The 27,846-nt window shown below is 39.8% G+C and overlaps 2 protein-coding genes and 1 long non-coding RNA gene across 6 annotated transcripts in view; 2 read left to right on the forward strand and 1 right to left on the reverse strand.

The window, feature by feature from the left end:
* fars2 (phenylalanyl-tRNA synthetase 2, mitochondrial) overlaps positions 1-23,256 on the reverse strand; it is a 147,253-nt gene extending 123,997 nt beyond the window's left edge. The window contains exons 1-2 of one of the 3 annotated variants that reach the window (XM_042399593.1): positions 23,198-23,256; positions 17,805-17,989 (exon numbers count right to left, since the gene is read on the reverse strand). The gene's annotated coding sequence lies outside the window, so the exon portion shown is untranslated. Of the gene's footprint in view, positions 1-17,804; positions 17,990-20,128; positions 20,148-23,197 lie in introns of those variants that run through there. The other 2 variants (XM_042399595.1, XM_042399594.1) reach the window with 2 other exon arrangements.
* On the forward strand, positions 11,908-19,301 carry LOC121888195. The gene is made up of 4 exons (XR_006093154.1): positions 11,908-11,970; positions 12,404-12,549; positions 19,008-19,080; positions 19,215-19,301. It is a non-coding gene; the product is annotated as an uncharacterized LOC121888195 (long non-coding RNA).
* Positions 23,257-23,397: 141 nt separating the features above from the next.
* LOC121888193 (LYR motif-containing protein 4B) overlaps positions 23,398-27,846 on the forward strand; it is a 41,822-nt gene continuing 37,373 nt past the window's right edge. The window contains exon 1 of one of the 2 annotated variants that reach the window (XM_042399606.1): positions 23,398-23,544. In XM_042399606.1, coding sequence (XP_042255540.1) covers positions 23,456-23,544 — 89 coding nt within the window. In that variant the 5' untranslated portion in view covers positions 23,398-23,455. The remainder of the gene's footprint in view (positions 23,545-27,846) is intronic. The other variant, XM_042399604.1, reaches the window with a different exon arrangement.

A 27,846-nucleotide genomic window follows, 5' to 3' on the forward strand; every position in this document is an offset into this window, starting at 1 on the left:
ATTCAGTTCGAAAACATCTGGAAAGTCTAGAAGAGTCACGTGATTAACGGCGCGGGAACGTCGCCCCCGACATGAGATTTAAAAACTAGATTTATCAGGTGATGATCGGTTTCATCAGCAGACGTAAAAGTTCTGCACTGCAAGTTTAATTCTTACTAAAAATAACATTTACATCACTTTACTGCTGACTTTACTAAAGTATTGCAGTAAAAGTACATAAGTATTATGAGCTTGATGTAGTTCAAGTATTGCAGTAAAAGTACATAAGTATTATGAGCTTGATGTAGTTCAAGTATTGCAGTAAAAGTACATAAGTATTATGAGCTTGATGTAGTTAAAGTATTGCAGTAAAAGTACATAAGTATTATGAGCTTGATGTAGTTAAAGTATTGCAGTAAAAGTACATAAGTATTATGAGCTTGATGTAGTTAAAGTATTGCAGTAAAAGTATATAAGTATTATGAGCTTGATGTAGTTAAAGTATTGCAGTAAAAGTACATAAGTATTATGAGCTTGATGTAGTTCAAGTATTGCAGTAAAAGTACATAAGTATTATGAGCTTGATGTAGTTAAAGTATTGCAGTAAAAGTACATAAGTATTATGAGCTTGATGTAGTTCAAGTATTGCAGTAAAAGTACATAAGTATTATGAGCTTGATGTAGTTAAAGTATTGCAGTAAAAGTACATAAGTATTATGAGCTTGATGTAGTTAAAGTATTGCAGTAAAAGTACATAAGTATTATGAGCTTGATGTAGTTAAAGTATTGCAGTAAAAGTACATAAGTATTATGAGCTTGATGTAGTTAAAGTATTGCAGTAAAAGTAGTGGTTTGGTCCCTCTGACTGATATATTATTATATATGACATCATTAGATTATTAATAGTGAAGCATCAGTGTTAGAGCAGCATGTTACTGTTGTAGCTGCTGGAGGTGGAGCTAGTTTACACTACTTTATATACAGTTAGCTAGTTTAGTCCAGTGGTTCCCAACCTAGGGGTCGGGCCCCTCCAAAGGGTCAGCAGATAAATCTGAGGGGTCGTGAGATGTGTGATCCTGATCAATCACCTCCAGCGAATTTCAAGTTTCTGAAAGTTGCTTTTTACAGAAATGAAGAATAAAAACATTTAATAAATGATTTTTGCTTTAATTGACAGTACATATTTAATTTGCTCACGTTTGTTAGTTTAATGTTAATAAAGCTCAGCTGCATGAGTGTGATATATATGAGGTGTGTGTGGTCATAAAGCAGCTGCAGTATAGATGCACCAGCGTGTGTGTGTGTGTGTGTGTGTGTGTGTGTGTGTGTGTGACATGATGAGTTAAGCCTGCGGGCCGCCGAGCTGCAGCGGGATTTATGAGAGCTGTAGTCGAGCTGATTGGCTGATACTGTGGCGTTTATTTAAAACAGCGTGTCCCGGAACGACCCCACATCCATCTTTACTCCCTGCACCTCCTCCTGCCTCCCTACAGTCTGTTAAAAAGCTATAAACTCAGTGTCCTCCCCTCTAAATCTTCCTCACTGCTCCTCCTCCTCCTCCTCCTCCTCCGTCCTTCCCTTCTACTCTCCTTTAAGTCTCCAATCTCAGAATATTAAGTTTCTTCTTATTTCTCCTCTGAACCTTTTCATTTCTTTTACCTCCATCTCTTCCTTAGCGGTGACTGCAGGAAGTATATTTACGGTAATAAAGTACAATTTTGAGGTACTTCTACTTTACTGGAGTGTTTCTATTTTATGTTACTTTATACTTTTATTCTTCTACGTTTCAGAGGTAAAATCTGAACTCTCCTTGTTTCTCGTCTCGCTATATTAACTCTCCAATAAATACAAAATGCCAAAAAAAATAAGCTTAAAAAAACAGATTTTACATTAAAACATTGCATCTGTTTGGAAACTATAATACATTTCACAGATTAAAGCCATGAAACCAGCGAACTGTATATAAAGTCATTAAGAAGAACTTTCTCTCTATAATACAATAATATATGAGTCATGAGGGACGTTTTTCATTTCATACTTTAAGTTGTAATTTTGCTTCTAAAACTTCTGGATTTGTTCTTTTTCAGTGTTTTGAATTAAAAGATTTTGTACTTTTAAGAAAAGTTAAAGTTCAGTAAAAGATTCTTCCTCCATCAGCCTCTTCCCCTCTTCCTCCTCTCAACTCTCCTGTTCCTCCTGGACTCTCCTCCCATCCCTCCTCCTCCTCCTCTTTCTCCTTTTTATCCCTCCTCCTCCTCCTCTTTCTCCTGTTCCTCTTCCTCGCTGAGGGAAGCAGGAGGCTTTTTGACAAGCAGCATTAGATCAAACCTGCACAGGCAGCCTGTAAAAATGTAATAAAATGACTTTTTTTACAGATATAAAGGAGCTCAGAGAGGAGAAGAGAGGAGGAGAGGAGAGGAGAGGAGGAAACAAGAGAGGAGAGGAGGAAACAAGAGAAGAGAGGAGAGGAGAGGAGAGGAGAGGAGGAGAGGAGAGGAGAGGAGAGGAGAGGAGAGGAGAGGAGAGGAAGGAAAAGGAAAAAAGGAGAATTGACGAGGAGAGAGAGAGCAAGGAGAAAGAAGGGAGGAGAAGAAAGAAAAGAGGAGGAGGAGGAGAAAGAAGAGGAGCAGCGGTGTCTGACATGATGAAGAAGGGGGGAGATTTTATGGTTGGAGGAGAAAAGTGCAGAGGCTGCAGCTCTCTGCCACCCGGCAGCTCCACTCATACATCCAATTTGTTTCCTTTCACTGAGTGTCAGTCACACACACACACACACACACACACGCACGCACGCACGCACGCACGCACGCACGCACGCACGCACGTACGCACACACACACTCACACACACACACACACAAGCAAATGTCCAGACAAAGACAAATTTCTAAAACCCGACATGTACTGTATGAAATACACATTTACAAAAACCCACACATTAAATACACACACACACACACACACATTACACACATACGACCACACACACACACACGTCCGCAGACACACACGCTTCATAAAACATGAACACACACAAACGCTCATGAACAGCTCTGCAGCCTCGAGGCTTCATTGTCCTGTTTGTTCTTCATCTCTACAGTCATGACAGGACGACACACACGCACACACACACACACGCACGCACACACACACACACACACACACACACACGCACGCACACACACACACACACACACACACACACACAGTGTTTGCTTACTCCACACTTCTCAGCAGTGACAGAAACTTTTTTTTTCAGAGTTAAACGAGGGACGACACTCAGACAGGAAACACTTAAACGCTCCATCTGGTCATGTGATCATGACGCCGAACCAACTGCTCACGCCTGACTCCATCTTGTATTTACCTGCAGGTCCAGCTGTGCATAAAGCTTTTTTTTTTTTTTTGACAGGATATAAATAGCAGAATATGTCCCCTTTAATTATAAATAAAGAACTGATTTACATGCTCACGGTGTTTCCAGCTGGTTTCCGTAGCGACGTCTGTCCACAGAGAAACACCACGACAACAAAACTGCATCACAGCCCAACATCTGGTCGGGAGGACAGACGCACAAAACACAGGTTAATGACAACAGCTGTGCCGCGTGTTCAGACGTATTGATATTAAAAATGATCGATCACAGAGGAAGTTAAAGTCTGCTCAACTCTGCTGCAGCTACAGACGCTTTATTAACCTGCGTTCAGTCTATTTATAGTTAATAAAGTTAATGTTTTAATGCAGCTGAATTCACCAGAAAGTTGTTCTCATTTACATATTTTTCTGTTTCTGTTGTCAGACAACGGATGTTCAGATATATTGACATTTAAAGTGATTGATTACAGAGAAGATGTCCAGATGACGTTGTTGATAAAACGTTTTTATTCCACCTGATTTACTGACTTTCATTGTTCAGTCTGCTCAGATAAAAGCAGCCTGAGAAGTTTCGTCCCGCAGCAGCAGCAGCATCAGCAGCAGAGAGCGTCTTTATGAATACGAGGAGGACGGCCGGCGTTATCGATCCGTGGTCCTGAGGGACGGCGAGGGGCCGATCTGAATCAATCATCCTCTGCAGTGAACACACAGCGGCGGCTCAAAGCTCAGTTTTTCTCCCCGAACTGTCAGATTCAGCACGAAGCAGCTTCACGCAGGAAAAATATGTGGCTGTTGTGTTTTTATCATGCTAGTTATGAAGAGAAGTTTTCAACATTATAACATGATAAAAGTTTAAAAAGCTTACAGAGAAACTGACTCTATAAATAATGTTTTATTTTGAAAGAAAACAGCACACTTCCTCTGATATCTAGGAAATCTTTTCTGGGCCTTAAATTAAAATATTTTTTATGACATTTAAGGATTTACAGACAACCTATGAAAGAGCTTAAAGGGTTAAAACCAGGTCTAAAGAGAGGAAATACAGCAGTAAATATGTTTTATTATGTTTTACTGAGAGATGAAGTGAAATCAGGTTCTGTTTACTTTTGTAATAAAACACAAATTACAACAAATTTGACAGTAAAACAAATAAAAACAGAGAGAAATATGTTGTAAAGTTACAAATAATATCAAAACAAAAACAAACCTTTAAGAACCTAAAAACACAAACAGTCCCACGTACACATATATTATCACAAGTTCAAACTAAATTAGAAGAAACATGTTATATAAAGTGTGTAAAATCTCTTAAACCGTCGTACATCAACCAGCAGGATGATCAGAGTCACGTCCTGCCGAGACTCTTTGTGTATTTTGTTCTCTTGAGTTTTCAGTGTTTTTTTCTGTTTCCTCCTGTGTTTATGTGCTCCTCCTGCTCCCAGTGTCTCCCCCAGTTTATCTGCTCCCAGTGTCTCCCCCAGTTTATCTGCTCCCAGTGTCTCCCCCCAGTTTATCTGCTCCCAGTGTCTCCCCCCAGTTTATCTGCTCCCAGTGTCTCCCCCAGTTTATCTGCTCCCAGTCTGCTCGTGTGTTGTGTCACCTGTTGTCTGTTTTACTTTAGTTCCTGTTTTATTTTGAAATATTTTCTCCTTGTGTCTTCCTGTGTTTGACTACCTCGTGTGTTTCACCTGCGTCTTGTTTACAATCACCAGTTTAGTCTTTGTCGAGTCGTCTGCTGTCGTTCTGTGTTTGTTCCTGCGGTCGGTGTTTCTGGTTCTTTTGTGACTTTTGAAGTATTTCATTAAACTTTTCTGCATCTGATCCTGTCGTCTGCTCCACTCACCTTTATCACAATCAGAGCTCAGAGATGTGATCTGGGTCCCTGAAACACTTTTTAAAAGTAATAAAAATGATCTTAAAATCAATATTCAAACAAACCGGCAGCCAAAGTAAACAAGTGATGTGTTGTATTTGTTATGAGTTTAGTTCATTTGAACTGGAAACCTCCATGTTACCTGTTCTCAGACGTTGTCACACAGTAATATAACATAAACATCTGAATCTATCTTCTTCTTCTGGAGCTCTGTATAGAGGACATGCAGCATCCTGATCTTCCAGCAGCAGAGTGAAGACTCCTGCTTCTCTGACGGCTGCGGGGTCACCTGAGTCTCTCCAGCAGCGAACCAGGTCCTTTAATACTCAAACACAGCTGTGAAACTTCCATCTGACGCCGCCGCATGTCGACAGTCTACGGGTCACCGCTTCATCAAGAACACCCGACAAATCCACCAAATAATCTCACTTTTTGGATATGTGAGAGGAGGAGGCCTGTTGCATTATCAGGCTGAGCTGACGGGGATGTAGAGCGGCGTGTTCACGCTGGCTCCATCATCCTCCCGGCAGATGAGCTGACCTCTCTGATCCTCAGGAAGGAAGGACGGCGATAAGAACGGACTCAGCTGTAGCTGACTGCAGAGGGCTTCTTTGATGACGTTATTCTCTCATAACAGACGACATACAGTCCAGTATCTCCTTCTGCAGAGTTTTTGAAGTTAATTTATACAGTAGTGATCTTTCAACCATCGAGGGAGGCGACAAAATCCACCAACCAACAGAACATCCTGGTTCATCAGAGCTCATCATGGCTCCACACACCGTCTATGATTCAGTTTCAACTTCCTGTCACCTCTTTGTTGTTCCTTCTAGTTCTGATCCTTTAGTCTTCATCCTCTGCAACGTTAAACCTGCTGAAACAGTTTAGCTTCATATTATTGTCTAGAAGGCTTAGATGTCGCTTTGGTGCCGACACTTTGAAACAGCAAACAGGAAGTAATAAAAGGCGTTCCTGAAACCACGTCCAGCTACACAACTCCGTCTGTCATTAGAACACCTTGTGAAAGGCTGTTTTTGTGAGGAAATAACAGAATTTTCTGCGGCTCCATTTGAAGTTGGCGTCTTCTGAAACATCGCTACAGAGCAGGAGTGACAGTCGCACATCCGTACAATACCAATTTCCTGTCAATAAAAGTGGGCGTGTCTGCGCCCCATGGAAAATAAGAGGCAACCAATCAGAGAGCAGCCTCAGGTCACCTGCTTGCCAAAAGCTGAAGGATTTAAAACGCCGCCCTTCACCAGGAAGTAAATTAACCAAATACAATATGGAACCAATGGAACAGACTATCAGGCACGTTATGATACGTCTTATCATCTAATTAATTTATGTTTAACATGTTTGAGTCTTCTTCTCTAGATATCTGGCGGCGGCTCCTCAGCGCCGCGCGTTAACGAACTGCCGCTACTAGAAGGCTGCAGCTACTTTTGTGCTGTTTGCATTTTCCAGAGATGCTTTAATGTTTCTTACAGCTTTATTTAGAGGTGACGGGACATTTACAGGAAGAGACGCTTACGCTCGTGCAATATTTGGTAGCCGGTGCACGAGAGAGAGAGAGCGAGTGAGTAAAAAATATAACGGCGAGGAGGAAGACACTGATGGGTTTAACGTTATTAAAGATCAAATTCTTTTGCCTGTTTTCTGCAGCCCGACATGTACGAGCATTAACTGACAGGACGTTCAGTTGCTGCTCTACTACTGATGATGATACTACTCGGATCTTTCACAGCGTTTCCCAGGATATTAAACCAATCTTGTGCATAAGAGATGATGATTGAGATATTAAAAGATAATTCTGTTTATCTTCCTGCTTCCCAGAGGAGAGAGAGATGGATCATTTTCTTATTAAAGGATCATTCTGCTGGTTTTCTTATTGTCAACAAATCTCATGTTTGACGTGTTTCACACACAATACTTGTTAGTAGATCAGTTCATTGTTGGTTTGGATCCAAACATGAAGACAAACATATATAAAAATCATCAGAACAGATCGTCTCTGCACAGTTTTAGGTTCATGTGATAAAAATAAAGTGAGCGACTTGAGCTCCACCTGTTTGGGAAGCAGAGCTGAAGACTTTTGGCCGCAGAGAGATTACCTGTACACCTGTTAGCCTCCACTGCTGCGAGGACCAACAGAGAGTGTGTGTGTGTGTGTGTGTGTGTGTGTGTGTGTGTGTGTGTGTGTGTGTGTGCGTGTGTGTGTGTGTGTGACAGAGAGAGGAAGTGTGTAGGAGTGTGACTCCTGGCTGCGACACAGTAAACATATGCTCAAGAGACGTTGGAAAGAGTGCAAAATGGAAATTGGAAATTTGCAGCACACACACACACACACAAAAACACACAAACACACACACACAAAAACACACAAACACACAAACACACAAAAACACACAAACACACACACAGCTTTTTTTTTTGGCTAATTCAGCAGCTTTGCAATTCATATTTTCCGTGTTGGGGGATTTGAAAGAGGCAGACGTCTCATTTTTTCCCGTTTAGCCGTCACACACTCGGCGGCGTCCTCTGGGTGGGACTGCAGGCAGCGACTCCACGGTGACGGTTGTTCAGATTCTGACACATTTCAGCTCTTTTACAAACATCTGCTGAAAATCGACTCTGTTCATGTGAAAAAAAATACTCGATGAGACGTGAAATTATGGATACGACAAAAGACGGACAAATAATTCGGATGCAGCAGAAGATTAAAGAGGATTTAAAGGAGAAAATGTCCCACATGATCATAGTTTGGTATAAATAATATTTTATTGATTAGGTTCTTATGAAATCCTGCCATATAGAGTTTTTTTACATATAGCTGATTATATGGAGGTAAAAGTGTGTTTTATAGATGTGAATGACTTTGTGTACATATTAAATCATTTTGTTTTATGTGCAAACGCATAAAGAAGCCTTTTTGACATTTTTTTTTTGCAGGCGTCTTTTTATCTCTCATTATTTTATTTGCTATAATTCATTTTATCTTGTCTCAATTTTTTAGGAGACTGTTTGCAAACGTTTTTAACTTCCAACTTCTCGTGCACAAGCGTTTGTTTACTTTAGTTTCATGCATAGCTGAGTCATACGGAAGTTAAAGTGTGTTGCTATATATGTGAATAATGTCTTTGTGTGCAAATTAAATCGTTAAATCATTTATAATTTTTGCTTTATGTGCAAACAAATAAAGAAAAAAAATATTATTTTGTAAAATTAGTTGATTAATTGACAACAATTTTGATTATCAATTTTTTTTCAAGAAAAACAAAATAAAACCTCTCTGACTGTGATGGACATTTTTCCTGACCAGTGTGAATTTTGGCTCATAATTTTTATTTAGTTTTAGTCTTTTGACAAAAATGTGAACTCAGTTTTTGTCATTTTTAGTCAAAAAAACTAAAGACGTGTTTTTGTTGCGTTTTTAATTTTCCAGTCGAGCTACAGTCTGCGATTCCACAGATGTAAGCAGCTCGATCAATAAGACTTCAAACAGTTATTATTACTTTTAATTTCATTTTAGTCTCATTTACAGCATGAAAAGCAGGTCGTCAATCAATATCTTTCATCATCGTTATCGTGGTTAAATTAACAGTGTTCAAGATGTTTTTTTATGCGAACGAGTGACTATTGGCGCACTATTCTAGCACTGTTGTTGCACTATTCTAGCACTGTTGTCACACTATTGTCACAATGTTGTCGCACTATTGTCACAATGTTGTCACACTATTGTCGCACTATTGTTGCAGTATTGTCGCACTAAAACATTTAATAATCTTTCAAGCTCACCTGCTGCTCTCCCTGGCTCCAGGACTAACACTGAGTCGCACCATTGTCACAATGTTGTCGCACTATTGTTGCACTATTGTCAAGCTATGGTCGCACTATTATCATAATGTTTTCGCACTATTCTAGCAATGTTGTCACACTATTCTAGCACTGTTGTCGCACTATCGTCACAATGTTGTCACGCTATTGTCGCACTATTGTCACACTATTCTAGCAATGTTGTCACACTATTGTCGCACTAGACAGAAACAAGAAACAAGATGAGTACAGAGTGAAAAACATGAACTTTATTGCTGATGTTTTATTTTAACATTTCCTGAACCACAAATGTTCATTTCTGGACTCCCAGATAACCTTTAATCATTTAATATATTCGGTGTTTTTTCCATCTTGAATTTGTCTCTGACCTGTTCGGTGAATGAGGACTGCAAAAAAAAAAAACACTGTCTGCTGTAGAACAAAGTTTCTTTTGGTTGAAAAAAAGTTCAGATGGAATCAAAAGCTTGTTTCATATCCACCTGCTTCAAACTTTGGAAAATATATTAAAATGTAGATAAAAATGTCTGAGCTCTCTGTTGCTCCAGGTTATCAGAAAAGAAGCCTGAAAGTTTCATAAAGGAACAGACTGGTTTTTTTGGAAGATGGGATTACGGCGGTTATCCTTTAAAACTCAGATCCGCAGCTCTTAATAAAGACAGAAGACTGTTTTCATGCGCTCACTGAGAAACTGCTGCCGTCGCAGAGAAGAGAGAGAGAGAGAGCGGCGTGGTGGAGATAAAAAGAGACGACGGAGGAAACAGGTGAAGCTGGCAGGTGTGTGTCGGCCCGGAGAGTCATGTTGAAAAGTAATTGGCAGCAGAGTGAGGATGAAAGGCTGAGCTGCTGACCTGTAGGTCCGTTCTGACTGACTGCACACTCGTATATATCCTCTACATGTAGATATGATCTGCCTGTTCTACCTTCCTCCTGTCTGTTCCTCCGTCTTTGTTTCTCACCAGATTTATTCTTCTCTGACTCCCACTGTTTCGACTTTCCTGTTCTGACCTTTTGCTTTTACTCCAGATCTAAACTGTCTCTCTGACTTTTGTTGTGAAAGCTCACAGAGATGGTTAGATAACAGTATGTAATGAAGGTACAAATTAAAATGTCTCCGATGTGAAGGAAGGAAAATCAGCAACTGTGCCAAATGTAACATGGCCAGTCTGTGGTTTCAATCTGCATGTGTATTATTTTTCACCTCCTACCTTTGTAGTAATTAAAGCTCCAGTTGCAGAGAGACGCTTTGCATTTAAAGTTTTTGCTCATAGTTTTGCATAACAACATTTCAGTCGTACATCCGCTAAGAAAACATGTCAGATGGCTGTAACGTAACAAAAACATGATTTATTTTCAGTAGTGTGGTCAAAAATATATAAATAACATTACTGGTTTAATCACTGGTATTGCTGCAGTACAGCGTCTGGCCACCAGCGGCAGCACTGAGCTCTCTGCTGCTCATCAAGTAACATTAAACGTAGTGAAATATTGCAACAATAGTCTGACTCAACGTGAGTCCTGGAGCCAACTGTCAATCAACACCCACACAGCAGACATCAAAGCTACTATAAGTCTTCAAATCTTATTAACGGAGCAATAATTTCCTAAATGACCACCAGCACACTTATTAGAGGATCTGAATTTAGAGATTGAGACCAGAATGACTCAATGAAAACAATGATTGACTCAGTATTTCTAGAGAGAAGTTGAGGCTTTGTGAATGAGAGTCAGTTGGAGCAGCTGGCGGCCGTCTGGCACTTTAAGATACTTCAGACTCAAGATGTGAAGCTGCTGGTTGGTATAATACAAATGTAAAGTTGCAGTTCTGATCTTATCACACAGCCTGCTATACATACTCAAAGCTGAGAAGAATCTTTGGAGCAAATTTACGTTCAGTGTTAACATATTCATTAGGATTTACATCAGCTGTGTGTCTGCTTTCTTTGATGCAATTGATTGAAGTTGAAACTTGTCAGGGGGCCAATATATGTTCTCTGGAGGGCCAGATTAGGCCCACAGGCCAATGTTTGCCTACCACTGCCATAGACTGTAACGCTGGATGTGGCGAGGTGTGACATCACCCGTTTGAAGCCCAGAGTTGCAGCTTCTGGTCGGCGCCATCTTTTTCCTTTCGGAGCCAGAATCTTCCAGATAAGGAGTGCAGAGTGTTTCCGTTCACACTCTGGAAACACGTCCCGCTACCTCAGACCCAAGCTAACGCTAGCTTACTGGGAACAACGAGCGCTGCACACTTGGGCTAACGTTAGCTACTTTAGCTGAACTATGCTAACAAAGCAAGTATCATAATCAGGTAACATTAAACTGAAATATTGCGACAACAGTGCTAGAATAGTGCGACAACAGTGTGTCAACAGTGCTAGAATAGTGTGTCAATAGTGCGACAACAGTGCTAGAATAGTGCGACAACGGTGCTAGAATAGTGTGTCAATAGTGCGACAACAGTGCTAGAATAGTGCGACAATAGTGCAACAACATTGTGACATTAGTGCGACAACAGTGCTAGAATAGTGCACCAATAGCGCGACAACATTGTGACAATAGTGCTAGAATAGTGCGACAACAGTGCTAGAATAGTGCGACAATAGTGTGACAACATTGTGACAATAGTGCTAGAATAGTGCGACAACATTGTGACAAAAGTGTGATAATAGTGCGACAACAGTTCTAGAATATTGCGCCAATAGTGCGCCAATAGTGCGACAATAGTGCGACAATAGTGTGACAACATTGTGACAATAGTGCTAGAATAGTGCGACAACATTGTGACAAAAGTGTGATAATAGTGCGACAACAGTGCTAGAATAGTGCGACAACATTGCTAGAATGGTGCGACAACAGTGCGACAACATTGCGACGCAGTGTGAGTCCTGGAGCCGGGGAGAGCAGCAGGTGAGCTTGAAAGGATATTAAATGTTTTAAAAGGCTTGAATGTGTCTGAACATTTCTGCCAGCTATTAAATTGGTGACTTCGATGTTATTATTGACAGAAATGAACAAAACGATAAAAATAAGAGCAGAGTTTTACTAAACCTGAATGTAGTTTGTCTGACAGTTTCCTTCACACACAACCACCCACACAGACACACTGTCAATATTAACATACATGATACATTATGAGCCCGTTATAGAACATAAACCTCATCAGGCCGCAGCCATGAGAACAGACTGTTAATGTGAACAAAGCAGCAGAGTGATGCAGCAGAGCAGATTTCTGCCTGTTTTATATTTTCCTGTAATCCTCTGTCAGGTCCTCTGAGAGCCCGACACGCTCTGCTGCCTCCTTATTAGCAGCTGAGTGTTTTATTTTCACCGTTTTTACCAGCTCGGATAAAGACGACAGGAGACTTCGCAAGGGATGCTAACTTTTCAGAGACCAGCCGAGGCCTCGCAGGTCATAAAACACGGATTTAGATGAAGGGAGGAGAGAGACTGAGACGTCTGCTGCAGTGGGAAGACAAAAGAATTCAGGTACTTGGATGTTTAAAATCTGCATCGTACTGGAGCTTCAGACCATGTCGTCTGTCCTGAGAGAAGAGTCAGCAGCCCAAATGAACATTAAACAACTTTTAAATACATTTTTGCACAGAAGGACTGTGGATTATGAAGGGATCTTCTAATGGTCAGTGTGAACAGGAGGAATGATTACAGCAAGAAAAACAGCTTTCATGTTCATTTGGGCTCCTGACTGTTGGTTTAAGACACATTTGAGAACCTGTGAATATATCCGTTAACAGACGACCAGTCTGAGTTTAGAAATTCACTTAAAATGTTGGACAGGAGTCCAGGAAGTGTGTTGAATGTTACATAACAGAGCAGCTCACCATGGAGTGTGTGTGTGTGTGTGTGTGTGTGTGTGTGTGTGTGTGTTTATAGTAAGGTCTGGTAGGCTCAGCAGGTTCAGGAAGGGCTTTCTAGAACAGATGGAGGACACACACACACACACACACACACACACACACACACACACACACACACACTCAGTAGAAAGGCTGTGAACACAAACTCACACAGCAGAGAAATTAATTTGACATCCTGGGTGGTTCGTTATCACCACTGACTGTATATAAAGATGGACGCCATGACAGCTCCCCAGAAGTGAAGCCAAAACATCTGGATGCCTCCTACAGTACAGGTCATAAGCCCCGCCCCCTCCATGTTAGCGGACACGAGCCAAACTAAAGAAATCAAAGTACACCTCAAATACATTTCTCATTTTAAGTCGTTCTTATCATGCTGACGTTTGTCCAAGTGCTCATTTTTCTGATAAGTTTGTTTTTAATTAGTTATTCGATGACATAAAATTGGGGGTGTGACATCATGATTGACAGCTGTGACAGCCGCTCTCAAACCTCCGTAGGACGAGCCGAGTGACCGCAGCAGTTTCTGATGGAAGACGCTACGTACGTTTTAATTAGTGATTCACTTCCAGCTGTCAGTCATGTTGAGGGGGCGTGTCCCCCCGGGTCGTCATCCCGCCGTCCGACTCCACTGCGCAGACTCTGGTTACAAATGACGTCACACAAGCAAGATGGCCGCTCCCAGAAACGAGATATGTTAGCTTCACTTTTGCATAGCGGCAGGAAGTGGAGACGCATCGTCCATCTTTATATACAATCTATGGTTATCACACACACACACACACACTGCATCTCCCTGCAGTTTCCAACAATTAGCTCAGCAGCTAATTTGTCTTCACTGATAGCAGAACAAATGCTAGCACTTCCTGTTGCTAATACAGCTAGCACGCGAGGCCGAGTCGATACTTCTGCTCATGTTACAGACTGTTACCTTTGAATTATATCATGTTTATACTCTAATCAATTACTATTGCTTTTAGTATTTTAATTTTTCTTTACTGCGTAGTTGAGGAGCTGAAACTCACACTTGAAACTCTTATAATCAACTAAAACAAAAACAACAAATCGGAAGAGCATCAGCTGACACAGATGATCTAATAATAAGAAGTAAATTATTCCAGAGTTTAGGGACAAATACTCGATATAACTTCAGCTTACGTAGAGTTCAGAACATCCAATAGACACTAAAGAGATTTTAAATTACTACAAGGACACAACAATTCAGAAATGTACTCAGAGGCTTCACCATAAACAGCCTGATAACTAATCACCAGAATTTTATATTGAGTTTATTTTGAAATGTAAACTGTACGAGGTGTCAGAAAAAAGAAAAAAAAAATGGCGGCTAAAATTTCCAAAGTTTTGTTTCGTCAGACCAACAGTTCAGACCCCAACGATTAACGACCAAACATTTCACCACGTTTTTCTCACGATTGTCAACTTTCATCTCAGAAAGTCTGAAATCAGAGTGAAGGAGCCTTAATGCTGTTTGTGTCTGAATCAACCAGCAGCTTCACGTCATTAGGCTGAAGCATCTTAAAGTCCCACAGACGGCCGCTAGCTGCTCCAACTGACTCCTGTTCACAAAACCTCAACTTCTCTCTAGAAATACTGAAATTATTGCTCCGTTAATACGATTTGAAGACTTATAGCAGCTTTGACGCCTGCTGTGTGGTCGTTGATTGACAGCTGTGATTGACAGCTGTGATTGACAGCTGGTTCTGAGTCGGACTGTTGTCGCTGTTTTAAGTAAGTTTGATGTCGTGATTCTGTTTTGTCTCAGCGTTTAGTCACTGCGGTGATATCGGCTCCGTGTGGAGAAGCCGACAGACGTAACGTGCACCGATGTCAACGTGACGCCACTGAAAGCAGCTGTTAGTCAGTTAATCACTTTAATCCCAGTCAGGTTTTACTGTTTTATTATTCAAATTAAGCACTTATGAATTAAAAGAAGGCAGTAAATCATGATGCACTGCTGCGCTGCTTTTCTTTTTATTATTATTCTCTAACTTCTTCAGATAGATATCACTGTTTGTGTTGTTTACTTTCTCACATGTCGACTTATTTCACTTATCTTGGGTTGTGGTTGTTAATCAGGACGAGAGGAGATATTTTATAAACCAAACCACTTAACGAGCAATCGATAGATTTACTGATAATGAACATAATCATTAGTTGCAGCGCTAGAAAGGCGATAAGCTTAAAAAACAACATAGAATTATAATAAATACATGAATAAATAACTATAACAACAATCTAAAAAGACACACAAAGCAACGAGGCCTTCAAGAAAATAATTGATTAATTAATTGATAATAAAAATACCTGTCAGCTGCAGTCCTACAAAAAAGGAGCAAAGAGTAGAGCTGCAACGATTAGTCAATTAATCGATTAGTTGATTAATCAGCAACTGTTTTTATATCCATATTATCTATTTTTCTGCTTTTTTTTAAGGAAAAATGTCAAATATTTGCTGGTTCCATCTTGTGAATGTGATGATTTTATGGTTTTCTGTTTTTTGCTTTATCAATATGGAGTAATAATACTGAAACAAACAAAGCGCTGCGGTCTAGTAAAACACCTGTTTACTATTCATTGCTCCTAAACAAAGGCAAGTGTTGTAATTTTCCAAACACATCCTCTCAAGGTTGAGAGTAAACAAACATAAAGTCAAAGATGAGCGAGCAGCGAGCAGCACGATGAGACGACGCTGGAATCTACGGCGGCGGTTAATTACAGGCGAAGGCAGAAGCAGAGGACCGGACGCGGACGGGTCTCCGTGTTATTAATAAAAGCTAATGAAGGGCTGCGGCTCTGATCTCCTCTCCTCCCTCCATCTCTTCATCCATCATCCCTCCATCCCTCGGTTGATGGAGGGGAAACAAGCAGCTGGGTTAATTTAGACTACAGGCGGACTTCCACTACTAATATATTTCTGTGTGTGAGAGAGAGAGAGAGAGAGAGAGAGAGAGAGAGAGAGTCTCATTACAAAAGCAGGGAGGTTTCCTGATTATATAGACGGACAAATTTTGATGCAACATCCTGGTTTAGCTGCAGGTACGGAGGATAAAAGCTGCCAAAAATGTGAAAGGGGGGGAAAAAAAAAAAAAAAAAAGTCCAGGACTGAAGCGGAGATCAAAGCTGAGGTAATAAAGTTTGTGCTTTCTTGCTGTGGATGATTTGATTTGTATTGATCTGCAGATGTGATTCGCTGACCCTCTGCAGCTCTAACTTTGTCACCATAAACATTATGAATCCTCAGCACACAGATGTTCCCTTCAGTCCGGTCTGCTGCTGCAGCCCTTTCATTTGGACTTTTTCCAGCTTCACCACCGACACATCAAAGCATCAAAAGGCTCATTTACAATATATTTACATTTTTTTGCCAATTAAAGCAGAAGCCCGGGTTTGTTTACATCTGGGGTTTTTTTTTCAGCCCGAGTGTGACATTAAACACAGCAAATAAAGCTAAAAAAAAAACACCACGACACCTAAACGTGTCTTTATGCAGAGAGGAGGAGGTCACACGTATACGTGCACCAGCATCATTAACATATTAATCATGGAGGGATGTTTCACGGAGAGTCAAGATGGCCGACGCTGATCTGGGCGCAGTTTAACGGATCGTTATCGGCTAAAATAACCACTATCAGCTGTCACTAATTAATTCTGTGCGTCTGAACTCGCTGAACAAAGATGATTTGTGAGGACAGACGCTCCACTCTGTACCATTACTGTACAACCAGAGCGGTTCCAACATCTCCGACAGAGTGAGACGTCTTCTCTCTAGAGGATCAGGTCACATTCTCCTGTTAAAACTTTCATTTATAATCAGATCAATCATTTAAATGTTCAAATGTATCTACGACTACAGAAGTTTAATCAACAGTAGATAAATATAAGTATCAGACTCAGTATCAGCAGATATCTGTTATTAAAGGAAACAAAAACACGTGATGGAGACTTTTTAACACATTTTATGAACCTGTGTGTGTCTGAAATGTTCCTGATAGTTTTCCACTACTGCATCAATCTCTTCCCAGTTTATCCTGGGAACTTAAATTTCTTCCACATTCAACAAATGAGCAACATTTTTGTTTCTTTTAAATATAAAACAGTGTAAAAAAGCTCATTATTAGCTGATTTATAAACACATTTCATTATAAAATATGAACCAAGGATCTTTTCTTCAGGTAAAAAGACTAAAACATGACGTCTTTATTTTTATAAGAACAACAGAAGACCTGCAACACCTGCAAGGTTTTCATCATTATGTTTAATTATAAACATAAATACTATCCCACACAGCTGCAGCTCAGTGATGTGTGTGTGTTAACAGCAGATCACTCACTGACTTCTCCAGCTGATCTTATGATCTTATAAACTGATGGATCGTTTTATTAACCGTGTTTCATCAGGAACTGAACACTGAATACGCTTCAGTCGACTTCAACAGCTTCACATCTTATAATCAGACACAATATCTCCTGAACTTTTACCTCAGTAGGAATTTAAATGCAGGACTTTTACTCTTAATGAAGTATTTTTACATCGTGTTGATATTATTATTCCTCCATCGCTGCTTGTTGTGCAGGTTGTTATAGTTCGATTTCTAGAAAGTGCAGCTCTGTTTAAACAGAACATTTAGTGCAGATGTACACATGATGAGACACAAATACAAAGATCAATCTCTGGATTTAAAGAATCGGTAAAAATCACGTTTTTATGGAGCTCAAACAGCCATGAAGGACCAACAGTGACACAAAGACTCCTTCAGCACACAACAACACACACACACACACACACACACACACACACACACACACACACACATATACACACACACACACACACACACACACCTACCTCAGTCTGTGGAACGAGCAGCGGTGCAGAAGAGAAGCTGATCCGGAGAGGAGGACGAGGTGCAGGATGGATGGATGATGGATGGATGGATGATGGATCAGGTTCGGGTCACAGACTGAACCAGACGGATTCTTCCGCAGGTTTGAACACGGGAGGAAACGGTCGATGAGATGAACATCAGAGGTCTTGATCCAGCCGTGAAGAAAGAGAGACGGAGACAGAAAAAACTCAATCTGCAGCTCACAGCGGTGATTCAAAGAGAGAAGAAACAACACAGAGAAACACTCTGTCATCAATAATCATGTTCACAACAGAGTAGAGCCATAATTAATGATTAGTTATTATCAGTTATCTATTCATCTATTATTCCTTTTGTCTATTAAATGTCTGAAACTCAAAGATAAAAGGCATCAAACTCACATTTAAGAAGCTGCAACCAGCAAATATTTATCAATTTTACTTCAAAAAAAATGACTAAAATAGTTTAGAGCTGCAACGACTAGTCGATTAATTGATTAGTTGCTGTTAGTATGACTTTTATCTGACCCTATGTATCTTACTGATTTTGGATGTTGGACAGATGACCTAAATATCCCATAATCTGCATGTCATTTTAGGTAATATGATAGAGCCCTTCTTGGGGGGACCTTTAAATACAAATAATGGGTTTATGGTCAAGTTTGGAGCTGTTCCAGATGTGGTATGTAATGATACATAATATGTTGTGAGGTAGCTGTCAACCACTTGATTGGATGGCTCCCAACTGAATTAGTGCCCATGGAGAACCTATGTTATTCATGTGATAAGATACAGATGTGTAACCCTATATAAGCTATGCACCGACAGTGGTACGGTGCCCAGACCATCTTTATACATGGAACAGACCCGATGGTTCATCGTCTAATAAACGTCTACAAAATAAGAACTTCGTCAGCTCTTCCTTTGAACGATATCATCACACATCCTTCCTTTCAACTGCCAAATATTCAATGAATCACCTACTTTTTAGATAATAGATTCATCGTTTTTAGTCATTTTTAAAGAAAGAAAAAAGTCCAAATTCTCTGATTTCAGCTTCTTAAATGTGAATATTTTCTGGTTTCTTTAGTCTCTGCGACAGTAAACTGAAGATCTTTGAGTTGTGGATAAAACAAGACGTTTGAGGCTGTTTAACATTAACAGGGTTATGTAACTTTGTTTCAGATTTCTTTTAATACTCATTTTTAGAGAATATTGGTGGAAACTTCTGGAAGCTGTGATGAGTCGTTATTGAAAGGTGAGATTTCAGTTTCATTTGAATTGTTGACAGTAGATAAGTCGTTAGTTGAATATCTGCCCTGTAAAGTGTTTAATCATTTGACGTGACGCTGGATGAAAGCATCACTGACAGCAGCGTCTGCTGATCTGCAGGATTCACACTGAAAGCTCCAATGAGACACAGAGAGTTGGTCCAGTCAGCTGGGAACTGAAGGAAATCCTCCTTTATTGATCTGTCGCTCCTGCAGAGCCGTCCATCAGTCAGCTGGCTCTGCAGGGACACACACACACACACACACACACACACTTCTACTGCTGTCCTCTCAGAGACTTACATAGACAGAACTCATTCTCCCACCTCTAACCTAAATCTGATTTTAATATTATGAGGTTCACATTCAGCTTTTTATGGTTTTCTGTTATTTATATCCTGTTATGATGTTAAACATGATCAAAGTTCCAAAACTTGAGGTGAACGTATGTAGAAATGTTGCCTGAAAGTCAAAACTCAGGGCTTCAACCTGCTCTGAACGCTTCATTTTTCTTCTACTTTGCAGACGAGTTGACGTCAGCTCGTCACACATGCTCATAAACAGCCGTCCATTCAGTAGCCTTGGTTGCTAAGGTGGTTGCTAAGGCGGTTGCTAAGGTGTTTCCATGTGTTGTTCAGCTCCAACATGTACGGATGGATTTGAGAAGTTGACATTTGGAGTAAAGAAGGAGAAAAAGAAGTGAAATCCTGCTACTATAGTTTGTTTACGTAGCCTCCGGAGCCGGAGGAAGCTTCCTGAAAGCTGACCAATCAGAACAGAGTGGGCTCATCAGGAGGCGGGCCTTAAAGAGACAGGAGCTAAAACGGCCTGTTTCAGACAGAGGCTTAACTGAGGGGCTGCATAAAGGACCAGTAGAAGATAAATAAGGAGTTTTTAACTGGAAATCATGCAAAGATATTCCAGTAGAGCCCCAGAATATAAATATAGAGCTGGAAATGTGCAGAATATGAGTCCTTGAAACCTGAAACCAAATCTTAAAACTTGAACAGCCTGAACAAAAAAAAATGTCCTCACTGTCAGGATCTAATTCAGACTGAAATACAAGAGTACACACACACACACACACACACACACACACACACACACACACACACACGCCAAACACAGCCTCATTGAACCAGTGCAGCAGACAATCAATGTTATCAATTGGGTTTTTACCAACAAACACGCACACTAAACACACATCGGTCCACATCAGCATGTACCTGAACGCTTATAGACACACAAATGTAAACACACACACACACACACACACACACACACACACACACACACACACACACACACACACACACACACAGCAGTGCAATTGACCTTTACACTCAAAGACAGCAGGACATCAACAAACAGGATGCGTCTCTGCCTCTGACCTTTTGCACATCCACTGCTAAAGAGCATAGTGCACACACACACACACACACACACACACACACACACACACACATACACACATATACACACACACACACACACACACACACACACACACACACACACACACACACACACACATATACACATACACATATACACACACACAAACACACTGAATTACTCTGTCATTTCAAGTCAATTCAGCAAGTGTGTTTCTTTCCCACATCAGGATTTCTGATATCAGCTGATATGTGTGTGTGCATGTATGTGTACTTCCATATCTATCTTTGTGAGGACGGTTTGAGGGTTAATGTTAAGGTTGGGGCTGGGGTTAGAGGTTAGGCTCAGTCTAGAGTTGGGTTTAAGCATTTCGTTATGATGGTTAAAGGTCAGAGTTCAGCATCCTGACTGGCTCGTTTTTTTTGCATAAAGCTTCAGGCTCTGGTTGTGGTATTTTCAAATGTAATTTAAAGGATCATTCTGGTGATTTTTATATATTTGTCTTCATGTTTGGATCCAAACCAACAATGAACTGATCTACTAACAAGTATTGTGTGTTTGTATCAAAGCTGATATATCTGATTAAAAACATGTCAGTGAGTCACATCGCTGCTCTGGGTCACATGTTCCTTCATCATGAAGAGTTTGGTCACGTTAGTTTGTTTAGAAACGGCTCCAAAGACTAATAACAGTGATAACATGTTAGCATTAGCCTGGTGAGCTAGTTGTCAGTAACAGATAATATGAAGCAAAAACTTGCAAAATGGGAGATTCTTAAAATCCCCAAATGATTAATGGAAAACTGTTGCATTGTGGGCATCCTGACCTTGTTGTCAGAACAGATCAAACTTCCTCCACAACTCAGACAGATCATTTATTATTAGAGGTGCTGCTAGTTGTGTGTATCACTACTAAACCTAAAGCTAATCAGCCGTCGAGTCATTGTCTGTTGTCAGATGAGCTATTTCAAAGTCATCATATAACTTTGTCTTAAAAGGAGAAATAATATCAATAATAACAAAAATATATCCATCGACCTCAGGCCAAGTGAACTGATTTTCTCTGCAGATTCACACTCTTATAGTCTACTGATAGAACTCTTATACTACAATATATGTATTATATATATTGTAGTAGTACATATATATATACATATACACACACACTACTACAGGAGCTCAGTCGTTTTTGACCACTTGCTGTTAAATACAAGACTTTCCTAAAGTCAGTGGTGGAAAGTAACTAAGTACATCTATTCAAGAATTACACTTAAGTACAGTTTTTGAGGTACTTGTACTTTACTTGAGTATTTCCATGTGATGCTACTTTCTACATTTCAGAGGGAAATATTGTACTTTCTACTCCACTACATTTATTTGACAGCTTTAGTTACTTTTCAGATGAAGATTTGACACAATGGATAATATAACAAGCTTTTAAAATACAACACATTGTTAAAGATGAAACCAGTGGTTTCCAACCTTTTTGTCTTTTGACGTCTTACAAAAAGCAGTGTGTAGTCGGGGTCACATTTCACATGTCTATGAGTTGTTAACAGCTCCACCAAATAGTGATTTTTCCCTCTAAACTTCTCACATGCTTTCATTTCAATAAATGTTCAAATGATCCAATATTTCAGCAAAAATCAAAGATTAGAGAAAAAGTCCAAAAACTGAAAACAGATTTGTGTATCAGAACTTTGTTTTTTCTTCTTTCCTCTCCCATTAATCATCTCACCACCCCTCAGATTTATCTGCTGACCCTTTGGAGGGGCCCGACCCCTAGGTTGGGAACCACTGGACTAAACTAGCTAACTGTATATAAAGTAGTGTAAACTAGCTCCACCTCCAGCAGCTACAACAGTAACATGCTGCTCTAACACTGATGCTTCACTATTAATAATCTAATGATGTCATATATAATAATATATCAGTCAGAGGGACCAAACCACTACTTTTACTGCAATACTTTAACTACATCAAGCTCATAATACTTATGTACTTTTACTGCAATACTTTAACTACATCAAGCTCATAATACTTATGTACTTTTACTGCAATACTTTAACTACATCAAGCTCATATGTACTTTTACTGCAATACTTTAACTACATCAAGCTCATATGTACTTTTACTGCAATACTTTAACTACATCAAGCTCATAATACTTATGTACTTTTACTGCAATGCTTTAACTACATCAAGCTCATATGTACTTTTACTGCAGTAGGATTTTTCATGCAGGATGTAATTTACATGTAATGGAGTATTTTACATTACTGTACTGGTACTTTTACTGCAGTTAATGATCTGAGTACTTCCTCCACCTCTGCAGGAAGGTCATACTGAGGTTTTACACACGTGCACACAGTAATAGCAGCACCACGTGCCTGAATGCACTTTTTAAAAGATGTTCTGAGGTGTGATGAGCTTTGTGTGTGTATACTGTCTCCTTTATCTCATTATAACACTTTAAAACAAGCTCAGTTTAGAGCTGCAGCTGCCTGTTGTGTTTGTAGCATCGTGCTACATGCTGATCAATAACAGGAGCATTTTAGAGGGAAATAAATCGCTGGTGGGATCCGACATACTGCCGGTTTGTGTGCTGGAATAAGGCGCTAAAGCCTCATATTATCATTCATTCATTAAAACGTATCGTTCATATATAAACTGGTATTTAAGTGGTATAAAACCAGCATGCATAACTCACCTCTTGCTGTCAGTTGCTGTCAAGTCGACAGAAACGTGCCTGTATGTATATATGATTATAAACCTCATTCAAAACTAACTTGACATTTGTTTTGTTGTTATTTTTTTACAATAATTAAATATTACATGTGGATGTGACTTATATATTATTTTTTTAAACTTCTATATTAAAAAACCGACACAGGAGACTTGTATTTCCGCGCAGGCGCAGTTTGGGCACACGTCATTTAGGGGTCCTCGGAGCAGCGTTGTTAGCAACATGATGGCGGTGTCCGCTCGAGCTCAGGTGATCTCTCTGTACAAGTTGCTGTTGAAGGAGAGCAGCAAGTTCCCGTCCTACAACTACAGGTGAGAGCTGAAGCCGCTCCGGGCTGAACGTGTCCGCTGCTCGGGTTTAAACCGCGTGTCAGTGGCGGGAAAGATGCTAACGGAGCAGCCGTGTTTCCTCTGTTTACATCAGCCGTCACCAGTGTCGTAACCGTTACTCAGCGGTTATTAAGCAGCTGATGAATGTCAACCTGAAGTCTTAAAAGATCCATTTATCTGTTTAAACCGTGTGTTTGTGGTTCAGGTAGTGAAGTGGCGGGAATGATGCGGTGTTTTGATGTGTTTGTTGTCAGAGGCGTTGTTAGGATCTTGAAATATTGGAGGCTCAGCTCAGAAATCTTTGGATTTTAATCGATAATAGCACAGTTTTCTAGTTAAGTCAAGGTAAAATGGATATAAGATGTGAGACAATGTGCTCCACCAAAGTTTCCGGTGTTACACTTTATTTGGTGCCCCATTAGATCCGTTGACCTGCAGTGATGGAAGAAGTAAAAGTATCAATGTCACAATGTCAAAAATACTCCAATACAAGTGAAAATCCTTTTTTGTGTTTTTTACACAGTGGTATTGATAGTTCTACTTAAGTAAAGAATCTTGAGTATTTCTTCCAGCACTGCAGGTCACAGAAGCTGATGGGTCACCAGATACACTGTAACACCGGTCAGGTGCTGACTGTCACAACCTGAAATCTAAATAAACCCCATGAGATTTATGAGTTCTCTTTCACCTCGTTTTTATTTTTAGCAGCAGCAGTAAAATCCAAAGAAAAACCACGAGACTTGATGATGATGATGATGAAGCAGTCATGTGTTAGATTGTATGTTTCCGATGCTTTGATCAGTTTTGAAAACTGACCCTGGTCTCATTGCTTCTTCTTCTTCTTCTTCTTCTTCTTCTTCTTCTTCTTCTTCACCTCTCCAGCGGCTCTTTTGGTGTCTCCTCCTGTTCTCTGCTCATTAAAAGGATGCAATCACTATATGCCGACTAAAATCTAACCAAATATACAACCAATTATTTGAACACACCAACCAATATCAGATTATAACAAAAAAACAAACCACTGCAAAACAAGATATTTTAGGAAGAATCTTGTCCTTTGGGAAATAGTGATCAGCTGACATTTTTCACAGATTTCTGATATTTTATAGACCAAACAACTTACTGAGAGAATCTATGGATTAATCGTTAGTGGCAGCCCTGTACTGTTACTGCGATTGGCTCCAAACTAGTTGTAAAATATCAGAAATGCAAAACACACTTTTCATCTTCAGAATGAATAATAGTGAATAAACAAATGAGTTTTATTTCCTGGATTCATGAGATGTTTGATTTAGACCTGCAACAATAATCAATCAGTTGATTGACAAAATATTAATCTGCAACTATTTTGATAACCAAATAATCATTTTAGTCACTTCTTTAAGCAAAAATGCCACAAAAAAGACAGTAAACGGAATATTTTGGTGAACTGTCACTTCACAGCAAGAAGGTTCTGGGTTTGAATCCTCTGTATTTGCTCCTACATACGCTATAAATAAATAATCAGTAAAAACATTTGATGCAGCTCATCAACGTCCTAAATTAACAGCAGCCAAGCACCAACTGCATGTAGATTTTTTTGTTTGGCGAGTAAACATCAGAACGCTATCTGCTAAACTGACGAGTAAATGTTTGTTCCAAAATAGTCATATAATAAAATATCTGTAAATTACTCATATTTGTCCCGATACAGTGTAGACACGCCCACCATGTGTGTTTTAAACAGTGCTGTGAAACTGCAGGAGTGCTGGACGTGATCTGACACTGTCTACACAGACACCAGAGCAGCAGCAGCAGCGACTGCTCCGCCTGTGTGTCTACACAGGAGGCGTTCAGGGACCGTGTTGAGCGTAGGTCACCTGCGTTTTGGAGGCCGATCACAACGACTTTAGTTACTTCTGTAAAACTCTGTTCAGCACTTTGATTAACTGCAGTTGTTTTTAAATGTTCTCTACAAATGAACATGATCTGATTAACCGTTAATCAACTTATTAATATAATTATGCTTCAAATTTTAGTTTCTTTAAGTTTGTTTTCAACATAATTCCTCATTATCTCGATGAAATGTACTGTAATGTGACACAAAAGGCAATGAATTGTTTTGTTCACTGTACCACTAAAAACAGCTTATACAGTGACAACGACTAAAATGACAAATTAATTCCTCTTTAATGATCATATTCTGTATCAAACATTAACAGTTTGACTTGTTACTGTTTGTTTACTATTTACTGACATTTTATCGACAAGCATTAATCAATAATAAAAGTAACGGTTAGTTGCAGCCCCGGTTTGATTTCCTAATTAAAGACTAAAGATTAAAGGTGCGCAGCTGTTTGACGGGGAGGTCGGAGGTCGTCTGAGTCCGTCTGCTGTGTCATGAACTCGGCGGCGGTTCAGACCTGCAGCCTCCTGCCGCTCGCGTCCCGTCAGGCCCTCGCTGTGTTCATCCTGCTGCTGTTAAAGCTGATACTGTTTGAACAGTTTGAGACTGATATCAGATTAATATTGAGTTTTATCTGCTGAAGCTGCAGCTGTTTATGTCTCAGAACTAGTTTGTATTGATCTGTTCATCTTACTGCATGTGTCGTTACTGTAGCGAAGCTGCTCTCTGCTTTAATTACAGCATATCGAGTTTCATCCAGTCAGAGATATTGATGCTTGTTCTATGAATAACATCAGATATTGTTGTGATGATGAAGCTGTTTCCTGTTGTCACTGTGGTAGTTTCTGTACTCGTGATGAGTGACTCAGTGGATGTTCAGAGGATTTTAAACAGTGTTGAATGTTGAAAACAGAGTCGATACAAATGTTAAATATGAATATTTTCTGGTTTCTTTAGTCTCTGTAACAGTAAAGTCAATACCTTTGAGTTGTGGATGAAACAAGACATTTTCTGATGTTTATGGACCAAACGACTAATCGATAAATTGAGGAAATAATCAACAGATTTGATCATGAAAAACATCGTTAGTTGCAGCTCGAAAAGTCTGATTTTCTCAGGTTTCCATAATCTTTGTCTTTTACTCGTCTTCATCAGTCGTTCTGCAGCAGCCACCGTCATCACAGGTGTGTTGAGGGTGTTTCTCACTGCGTAGTAAAGAGTGTGTGTGTGTGTGTGTGTGTGTGTGTGTGTGGTGAGTCCGGGACGACGTCTTCAAGCGTCACAACACACAGACATCAGAGAGCAGCAGCTCCCTGCTAGCCTTCATGCAGACCGCCGCTGTGTTGAATTATTGAGGGGCCAGATGAGAAATGGCCTCCCCCTCCTCTTCCTCCTCTTCCTCCTCTTCCTCCTCCTCCTCTTCCTCCTCCTCCTGCTGCTGCTGCTGGTTCAAATAAAATAAATTCCAGCGGCTGCCCAGAGACGCTCCACCACGTTCAGTCCTGGTGACAGACAAAAAGGACACGTCATAAAACCCAGTTTATTTATTATAATGTTGATGTGAATGCTGGTGGAAACACCTCAGCGCCTACATGTACCAGCATGCATTGCACCTGAAACACTTAAAGCAATAATTGAAGCAACGATTCATAATTATCACAAAATCATGAATTATTTGAGTCAGAAAATAAAAGCAGAGAATGTTAAAAGTTGAAACTTGTTGCATTTTTTAGCACATTTAAGCTGCGATAAACTACAGTTTGTTGATTTTTGATATATTGCAGCATGCTTTGCCCCTGCAATGCTTAAAATGTATCTTAACACCTGTTAGAGCTGCAAAAGACAATTAAACCTTAATTAAAACCACAAAGTCATGAAATGCAGTTCCTGTCAAATTATTTTGGTGAGAAAATGTTCAAACAGGAGTACAAACAGAAAGCTGCGTATCACTAATGTCAGGGTTAAATTATGGAACGATAATAATATAAATCAAATGTGTAGCCTGCTTTTAATTTGCAAAATAATGTTTATAAATCTATTTTTTAGGGTTACAAGTGTGATTATTTATTATTTAATACATAGTCTGTTGACTGTCTAGACTCTTTATAATAATTTTATTATGTGTGATGACTGAATAAAAATACTACAACTAAAAGCAAAACAACCTGTTTAATATAATTCAGCCCTGACTTTTGACTTGCAGGCAGCATTTCTACATACGAGCATGTTTAACATCTGACATCATAACAGAAAACTATAATATGTCCCCTTTAATGATGATGAACTCTAACACCTGTTAGAGCTGCAACCTTCATTAAAATCATCACAAAAAGTAAGAAAAGAAACCAGAAAAATGTTAAATGCAAAAACCGGTTTGATTCTCAGCTCAACTAAACTAT

The sequence above is a fragment of the Thunnus maccoyii genome, chromosome 21 (assembly GCF_910596095.1).
Source record: "Thunnus maccoyii chromosome 21, fThuMac1.1, whole genome shotgun sequence".
Lineage (NCBI taxonomy): Eukaryota > Metazoa > Chordata > Actinopteri > Scombriformes > Scombridae > Thunnus > Thunnus maccoyii.